The sequence below is a fragment of the Rhododendron vialii genome, chromosome 3a (genome assembly GCF_030253575.1).
Source record: "Rhododendron vialii isolate Sample 1 chromosome 3a, ASM3025357v1".
Lineage (NCBI taxonomy): Eukaryota > Viridiplantae > Streptophyta > Magnoliopsida > Ericales > Ericaceae > Rhododendron > Rhododendron vialii.
The window spans coordinates 22,836,165-22,845,657 of NC_080559.1; the positions used below are offsets into that span (position 1 = coordinate 22,836,165).

Here is a 9,493-nt window from a genome sequence, read left to right on the forward strand (position 1 = left end):
ACGAGTTATTCCGGGAATTGTTGGAAACGCGTTATATCCAACAATGTATGAAATCCAACTTCCTGTTTTTAGGACTGATAGCAGCATGTATCGTCAAGCTAATGAACTTGTGTGCACATGACCACCCACAGGAAAACCATTGTGTTCTCGAGTATCATCAGAAGGTCAATTGACTACTTAGCTCCACATCCTTGAACTTCAAATGCTATATTCGTACAATGCTGCAATAGGCTTAAACGCTCAAGGATTTTTGAATTATATGAGGTAGCAGAAGTGATATCTAATTTGCTTCATATTGTGATGTGAACAACCAAGTGCTCACTAGGAGGAAAAAAAACAAACTAAGAGCTCACCAATGGTAACGGATTATGTAAGAAACATGGTAGTAACAGGCACATGAAGAATTCGTAGAGGGTCTGGAATCAGGATCCAGTGAACTATTACAGTTCACAGCTGCAAAGACCTATATTTCTCATTTGTACTTAAACTTTTCATATCCCAATTATGTCCAAGCGCAACGTAGATCCACAAAATCTGAATTCAAAAATCAATACGAGTTACAAGTTAACTAAAGCTAAAGTAATGATATCCAGAGCTGCAGGTCTAGAGGGCATGCAACCAAATTGCGAGTGCTTCAAAATTACAGAACAAAGCTTACTTTATTACAGGACAAAGTTTAGAAATAGGACCAAACTCAAATTCAATGGAGAGAAAAACAAAAACCCTTCTACCAAGAAGAAAAGACACGGGAACCTATAAACATGACATCTAGTTCTGGGGTTCTAAACACCGGCCAATACGTATCAGTCGTTACAAAACAGAATTATGGACTTTTAATACAGGTATTTACCAACGTGAAAACAGATGCTGTTGACTTTCAATACCGGTAGTTACAGTGTCAACAGACACTGCCCGATACTGACCTGACAGTATGCCAGATACTAATACGTATCCCGATACCTCCATTTAGAATCCTGCATTTAACAGAGACCAGGTAACCGAAGAAGCAGAACTCCCACATAAAAGGGCACGCATATACACATATGGATCTACCCATCAAGAAAGGCAGCAGCATCCAACGGTATAACAGTTTCAGGAGGAAAATCTGTTCTTTGTCCAGCAAGCGAGCAATATGCCAGTATATGTGCCGGATGATCAATGAAAACCCCTTCGCCAGGCTGCCCAGCAACAACGACCTGCCTCGCAGGAATCAGCTCAATATTCCAAAAAGGCCGGGCCATGGCCCAGAGCTCGTGGGCCGCATCACTCGGCTGATACCCTTGGACCCACAAGTACCTCAGCGAACGCAACTGCAACATGGCCCTAGCCAGCGCGTCTTCCCTGAAACGACAAGCGCGCAGCTCCAGCTTCTGTAAGCTGGGGCAGCCCCTAGAAAATTCCAGAAGCCCCTCGTTGGATTGCCCGACGCTGCCCAACAGCATCCACCTCACGTTTGGGCTGTACCGTCCGATGTAACTGAGCCCAACATCGGTCAGTCCACCAGGCCGAAGGTAGAGGGCAAAACGACGGAGTTTGTGGCAGCCTTGTAATAGGGCTCGGACACCGTTGTCGAGGGGTAAATCGGCAATTGTTTCTTCACGATCGAGGAGGACGAGGCGGAAGTCGGAGAGGTTTTTCAAGTAAGTGCCGATGTATTCGAAGCAGGTGTTGGTGATGTCGGAGACGTAAACGGCAACGTATTCGAGGTCGAGGCAGCCTTGGGCTAGAGCGATTAGACCTCGGTGGGAGACTAGGCCACCTTCGTCTTCCATTCCTTGTTCGTCAGCGCCTCGCTCGATACGAAGTCGCCTTAGTTTTTTGCAACAACGAGCTAGAAGTTCTAGTCCTCTGTCGCCGATTACATTCCTTGTCTGTTCACAAGATAAGAAAAGAAACAAAGTAAATTAATCAATTCAACGCACTCTTTCATTATAAGTTGGCAATGAAAAAAGGAATTAAGACTTTGGATCCATGATTTTGTAAGCTCTATTACAAGGAGAAAAAAAGATGTACTCAGATATGATTGGTCTATGTGAGAACCATGCGGTTTCTGTAAAGTTCTAGAAATCTCGATGTCTGGCTTGATCAATCAACTAATTAAGGATCAATTACGCCGTTCACTAGCAAGGTCCAATGGACTAGCCGAAGTATTACTGGTCAGGTGATTACCACTATGCCATTCCAGGTTGTTACTTGCTGCTCTAACTTAGTGTCCGCTGTCCACCATTACCTTGACCCCAGGTTGGCTCGCTACTTTATCTTAGTTCCACTGTCCACAATTCCCTTGACAACAGAGACGAGTTCGACTAAGTGTGTGGTTTTTCATCCCGAAATCCGAATACTGCCCCATGAATTGCTGAGAGGGAAAAGAGGTTATGAGTTTACTCAGCTGAGCATCTCAGGTCCCCTTGTCACCTAGTTGTGTTGGGGAAACTACGAAGTTCAGCTAGTCAATTGGACATCTTGGATTTGATCCCATGCGAAACTAAATCTTGAAAACAAGCCAAGATACACACATAAAAGCGATGCAAACAACCACAACCTGAATGTCTTCAATATAAGCAAATGAATTCTCCAGGATTCTATAAATATGATGTGAACACTAAAGCGCAGAACTATAAAATAAGCAAATGAATTCTCCAGGATTCTATAAATATGATGTGAACACTAAAGCGCAGAACTATAAAATAAGATGGAGATTCTACCTCAAGAACTTCTAAGTTGGGGCACTTTTGAATTAAGAGACAATGGTCTTCTGTATCCAGAAGTGCATAAAGGAGATCCAATCTTCTCAGTAAGGATGCGCAAGGAAATACAATGGGCATTTCATTCCTCCCCATGTACGTTAGACCCAAGCGGCTTATTTTTGGGGGAAATGTTACAGAAGAGTACCCCTTTGGTTGGTCACTGACAGAACCCCCTCCAAACTCTTCTAATGCAGTTGCAGCAGAAAAGAAACCAATGAGATCCAGTAGTTCACACTCACTGATTTTTACTGATGCTAGAGAGCGGCAATTTCTGGCTATGAGTTCAAGGTCTTGGAATCTGATTTGGCCAAGATCTGTCATGTAAAAATTCAGACTTTCTAGAACGGTGTTGTTCAAAGCGAGCTGATGTAGCCATTCGCCATCTCTCTCTTCAATAATGCTCTCTTCCAGAAACAAGGTCCTTAAACTTCTGAAGCATGACAGGATTAAATCAGAACAGGTAAGAAAAAATCCATGTTTTCACTTGAAGAAGTCAACATCAATTTGATCGCTTCACAGTGAACTTCTGCAACCATTTCTAGATTTCTTTCTCTCTTTTTCTTGTTGAACGTGTAAAGAAGCAGAAACTCAAGCCTATAACGGGTTTATTGAAAGAAATGTAAATAACAGCATGTTTGATTCATATACACCTGAAAAAACTACTCAACCAACAACGAAGTCTACATATGCTTCAAGCAGAAACATTCACAAACATGTAAAGTTCTATAGTAATGCTTAAGTGGTGAATATCTATGGAGAAGGGGACGGAAAATGAACAAAACATTACTTTCTCGGACGAGTTTCAAATTAGGGGTTGTCTCTTGCTCTTGCAGTCATTCTCCCCAACTTTATGGTATTTTTCGTTTCGAAATTTTTTGTTCGTCGTTTCTGAATTTTTGTTCAATTCGCTTTATGTTTTGTGGATTAATCATTTGTATCGATGAGAGGAGTATAAAAAGTAAGATTATCACCAAAATTAAAAAAAAAATATCACTAAAGACGAAAAAATACCAAACAAATGGTATTTTTTTGTTTAAAGTGTCATCTTATATGAACTTTTTTCATCTTCGGTCCACATTTTATACTTTTTTGATTCCCCTTGTCAAGACGAATGATGAATCCCTAAAATTACAACGAAAAGCTAAACAAAAGATATCAAAAAGTAAAAAATATCGGAAAAAAACACTAGGAAAAAAAGTTAGGAAGAATGGAAAGTCAAAGGAGCTATGGACTTATAGTTGCTAGCACCATATCGCAATTGTACTTCAGTTTTAATCACGTAAAATTCTGAGGAATAGTTTCCTCTGTACGACTAGAATATTCAGCTTCATACCAATGTTCTAGTGCCGGGCAGTGGCACCACCTAGTGCCTAGGCCAATTAATTGGCGCCTACAAATTCGTCAGTTTTTCCCTTTGTTCATTTTTTAAAAATATTCTCCACCCCTTCCCCCTGTTTTGAGCAAGTAGACACACATAAGAAAAACAACATAAGAAGAATAAAACATTAAATAATATCCAAACAGCCGAAATAAAACCTAAATACACATAATTTCACCACAAACAGAACCTAGATACACATAATTTATCTTTATTTCACACCAAACAGATGAAAAAAACTGACTAAATACAAATAGAGCCGACAGAGAGAAAGATACGAGAGAGAGAGAGAGAGAGAGAGAGAGAGAGAGAGAGAGAGAGAGAGAGAGAGAGAGAGAGAGGAACATTGATCCATTTGCAGTAGCAACGAGCAAAGAAGCCAAGGTTTAGATTTAAATCATTTATACTGAATGGAATAGTGTAGAAGTGTATTCTCCATTACATTAAAACTACACAATAAAACCCTAATAGTATATTACACAGCATTTAACCCCTTAGATTTGCAAAATTACTTATATAATCTCGTTCTACTTGCCTAATTCTCCGATTACTTCTGCCTAGCTGATTAGTCGCCGACCAATCCTGACCCCGCCTGACAACCAACTCATCATCCCGCCGCCTAATTAAGCCCCTAGGCGGCCACCTATGCCGATTTTTAGAACACTGCTTCATCATACTACAAAAACTGAAGAAATGAAAAAAGGACATGGATAGTAAATTAGAAAAATATCAATTGTGTTCAATATATGTTTGAGACCATGATACCAAGGATTTCCGAGCATCGCTCTTGAAAATATTGTCATGGCATCAAGTCATTCCATCATGAGATTGGCTTAATCTCATTCCGTCTAGGCATAAGACTTGGTGTTTTGTATGCAATATTCCATCTACTCCAACAACAAATTAACTCTCAAATTGCAATTATAATTTTCTTCCAGTAAAAGTCACAAGAATTTGCACTTACAATTCTTTCCGTTTCATGCCCAATCTGGTTGTCTACAGACTCTACACATTAAGACTTGGTGTTTTGGATGCTAGTTCAAAACCAATTCATCATTTCATTGGCCCAATCTGGTTGCCTGCACAATCAATATTCCAAAGCTTTGTCCAGGTTTGGTGGCTGGTTCAAACCGAATCGCCATTTCAGACTGATAATATCCAACAGCACATTGACTCTCAAAGGTTGGTCCCAGTGCTCCCGGATAGGTGGTAGTTCAAAACCAAATCATTATCTCAGATTGAAAATACATTAACTAGTTTGTAGGTTCAAATGTTGGTTCTATTTACCCAGTTATGATACTAACTAGTATTATTTTACGTTGAAATTCCAAGTAAAGAACGAAAGTGTGTTAAAAATCGTATATCGAAATGAAAGCTCACTGAAAACTTGAAGACTTCAATCAAAAGTCAAATTAAACCTTGAAGACTTCTAATATTAGCCTCTCACATCTGTCTAATTCCATTGCCTTACACTGAAGCTATGCTTTCCTCACAAATAACATAATCAGTCAAATTACCTGCTCTCTAATTTTCTGTTACTTGTTCACAAGGACAGCAACCAAAAAAACTACATACTTAATTGACAAACATGGAAGTAAGGTGCAAAATATACACAAAAGATACAACACTAAAAAATGTAGGTAGCATACAAATCTATTGCACCAAAAAGTTCCGTTGAACAATGTTTCAAAAGGAGGCTGCTCTCCACACTGTTACTTTGAAACCCAGAAGGTAGAGTTAAACCAAGCACACTTCAGCTCTACAAGGAACTTTAAGTTTCAATGTAAAACACCTATGTGGCCAACAAACTAATTCCAAAGCCACCTCACGTAGGAACGCAGTTTACGGCCATGCGGCAGCAACCTACTACATTTCCTCTAAACTCTGCATACAAATAATACCAAGCTGATCATACTTAAAAGCTGGGATCAATTTTCTCCCTAATCTATTTTCAAGCCAATTCGGATGATTAGCATGGTCTCTAAAGATGTTTTCTATGTCCGGTAATATCATCCAAGTGTTATGAAAGACTTCTTGTTTACTATGTGGTACTTTCATCTTGAGCATGGTTTGAGGATTTGAGCCAACCATTGTTCAAAGAAAGAAAATAATTATTGCCTTTCTACCAGCCTACAAGAGACTTTCTCTTACTGCAGAGATTGAAGTGCAACAGTTTCTTAGTAGTTAAATCATTGTTGATATGACATCAGCAATATCAGACCCCTTTGGATCAATGATGGTTCAGAGTTCCTTAATTTTTTTCCTGTCTAACCAAGAGGAAAGGAGAATGTGTCGATACCTACGGCAAAAGTAAACAGAAACAGCCCAGTCCAACTGCATGAGACAGGATGCAAGAGGGAAATATAAACATTATCTCCCAACATCTTATAAACCCTAAACAAAATCGAAAAGTACTCCAAAACTATATAAGACCTCAATTTTGAGAGACAAACCTAAATCCTATAATAAGCAATCAGACCTCTTTAATCAGTTTTTCATGTCCAACTAGATCGATGATAGGGATAGCAAAAGAGACCATCATCAAGTTGATAAAAGGCACTTTAATTCTTGTTACAAAGGAATTAGACCGTAATAGTTAGTAGAGAGTCTGGATTCTCACGTTACAAAGGAATTAGACCTTAGTAGTCAGTAGAAAGTCTGGATTCTCAATGACACTTGCTCAGTCCCAAGAGCGGTCCTACGGCATATATTTCCAGTTCATGAAAATTTTCTCATGCACAATAGAGATATTGAAGTGTCCCATGCATTGTCCATGTTAGAAGAGAAAATATTTAGAATCCTAGATATATAAGCAGTAGATACCAATGAATGCATAAATCAATCAACGCATCGCCAATATTCCAAAATAACATCCTGAAGCATGAAGGCAGTATCCTATCACCATTTTCATAACATATATCGACAAGAGTTGCTACATATAGCCCTCTTTCCTAAGTTCTCTCACAAAGAATTGAATGATTTCTATTTCTTCTTTTTCAATTACAAGTGGCAGGAGAATACAAGTATCAAAATTACTTCAAACTAGAAAGAAGTACACAATCACTATTTAGCCCAACCCAACTAATACTCTAATAGTCAACAATCCCAACAAATAGAAGGGAAATAACACTCACACATAAGTGTAAAGATTCAAAACCCTGACCTCCCAGTGAGATGCATAGTTGAATTAATCTGCTAGAATTTAATCAAATTCCCACCTCCAGGTCGATATTGTTTAACTCTAGCTCGTTTTATGCATTTTTCTAATCCAAATTGATTGAACAATAGAACCACCAGATCAATAGATCGATCAACCGAAAGTGATGGAATGAAATAAGCCACAAAGTACAGAACCGGATTTAACCGGGAAAAACAGGCAAGGAAAGGGGTCATAATCCCTTGAAAGAAACTTATGCCACAACGGACTTTTTGGAAACAAATTTTCAAAGGACTATAACATACAGCACCTCGAATCCACATTTCGCCACCACGACAAAACAATCGAAACAGCCAGGTAGCAATTAATTGGACCATGAAGCAGCGAAACAATAGGAGAACGTACCTGCAAGAGCGGCCAATATGCTGGAGTCCATCAGTGGAAAATCCGGAGCATTTATCAAGCTTGAGCGCCAGTAGAACCCGGCCCCGCGTCCGGGCGAGGAGCTCGAGATCCGAGTCACTCACGATCATCCGCCGGAAGTGGAGCGACTTCAAGCAGCTGAACGAGCTCGCGATCGCCTCGGCCCACGGCGTCACATACCCTCCCCAGTCGTCCGGTATCAGGTTGAACATGGCCGCCCTCGGCTTCCCCTTGAGTTTTAAGGACTCCAGGTGCTTAAACCTCCGCCACAGCTGCTGCGGCGTCGTCGTGTAGCAAAGGGCGATGGTCACGTGCTTCCGCGTGGACTTGTCGACCTCGTACCACCGCCGGCACACGAGAGAGACGGCGTCGCGGTCGCGCGGGTCGTGTATGTAGTTGATCACGCACTCGAACACCGTGTCCGGCATTCCGTCAGCCATCCTGTTGGCTCTTCCATCTTCCATGTGAGCTAAAAGATCTAACTGCGCATAATCGGAAAACAAATCTTTAATATCGGCACGAGTATCTCTACTGGCTGATTCACTGTCCGAGACTCAGGAACACAAATATCCAAGATTCGTGCAAATAAAAGAAGAACGGAAACGAAAAACGCGAGGGATTTGGAGGGACGGAGAGTGGTGAAGTTGGAAGTGGTGAGGCTAACCTGCGATGAATTTGGGTGGAGAATCGAACAGTGGAAGGCGGTGCGATCTAGGTCCGAGAATCCGGCAGGGAGCAGGACTGAATCGGGACGGGGAAGGGGAGACTCACTCACACATGGGTAATCAATCAAAAGCTGCGAGAAAACGTTAGATCGACCAATAGGAGACTGACGGAGCCTGGAATCTTTATTACAGTACTACAACGATAACTAGAGTACTCCTCTATCTGTAATAGAGAGAGAGAGAGAGAGAGAGAGAGAGAGGGGAGAGGGGTTATGAGCGAGTGGGATCCCAACACAGGGCTTATTGTGAGGAGCGCAGAGGATGAAGGGTGGAGATGAGGGGGAGTGAGGAGATCGGACGACGACAGTTGGAAGTGGTTTTGAAATGGGGATAAAAAGGCTGGTTAGATGAGATGAGGAGACCCCCTAGGACCAGGGAAGGGAGGGAAGGGAGGGTCTCTCTCTCTCTCTCTGTCTAGTTCTCCTATACAACTAATGCTGCGTGCGGCTCCGGGACAAGATTAATGTATAGAGAGAGAAAGAGAGAGAGAGACGACAAAAAATCAAAAACTATGCCAAGGCCATCCTTGGAAAAGGACAAACCTAGGTGAATTACCAAAAAAATTCCCCCTGGAAATTACTTGCCAAGGTTTTATTAATTGGAGACAATCACCGGAGCTGATTCTGTCTTAATTTTTTTTTCTAAATAAACAGATGTCCAGGCCAAAGTTTGAGATAGTTGGCCGCTATAGGATTCGAACAATAAAATACTTTTTTTGGTTATGTTAAAACTCTAACGAAGACTTCAATATTCTACGTTTAGTTTTGACAAGAATAGTTCAATTCTAGAATCGTTACTTAGAGCATACAGAGGAGGTAGCCAAATCAAAACTATATTTCAATATCTATTTCAACAAAAGCAATTCCAAGAGAATTCTTACATGCTATCCTATTTTGGTGTAGCGCGCGCTCTCTCTCTCTCTCACAGTTTGAAGAGTGATAAATGAGCTTAAAATTTTCATCTCAGCAAAATATTAAAATTATTTTTGATTGTTTAAATAATTAATATTTTTTTGGCAAAATGAGTCCCTTAAAGTAAAATTATAGTAATAAAAATTTTGAAT

The 9,493-nt window shown here is 40.5% G+C and overlaps 1 protein-coding gene across 1 annotated transcript; it reads right to left on the reverse strand.

Annotated features, from left to right (window-relative positions):
- Positions 1 to 640: 640 nt before the first annotated feature.
- On the reverse strand, positions 641 to 8,859 carry LOC131320501 (coronatine-insensitive protein 1-like). Its single transcript, XM_058351216.1, has 4 exons — positions 8,370 to 8,859; positions 7,688 to 8,187; positions 2,706 to 3,177; positions 641 to 1,871 (listed from the first exon to the last, which is right to left on the reverse strand). Exons 2-4 carry the CDS (start codon positions 8,167 to 8,169, stop codon positions 1,050 to 1,052), a joined length of 1,776 nt encoding a protein of 591 aa, XP_058207199.1. The 5' UTR covers positions 8,170 to 8,187; positions 8,370 to 8,859; the 3' UTR covers positions 641 to 1,049.
- Between the last annotated feature and the right edge of the window lie 634 nt (positions 8,860 to 9,493).

Excerpts from the sequence above, each read along its gene's own strand:
- LOC131320501 (XM_058351216.1), bottom strand. The coding sequence starts at position 8,169 with ATGGAAGATGGAAGAGCCAACAGGATGGCTGACGGAATGCCGGACACG. Across the intron at positions 3,178-7,687 it reads CATATTGGCCGCTCTTGCAG|AAGTTTAAGGACCTTGTTTC; the intron begins GTACGTTCTCCT and ends GTCATGCTTCAG. Across the intron at positions 1,872-2,705 it reads CCAACTTAGAAGTTCTTGAG|ACAAGGAATGTAATCGGCGA; the intron begins GTAGAATCTCCA and ends TCTTGTGAACAG.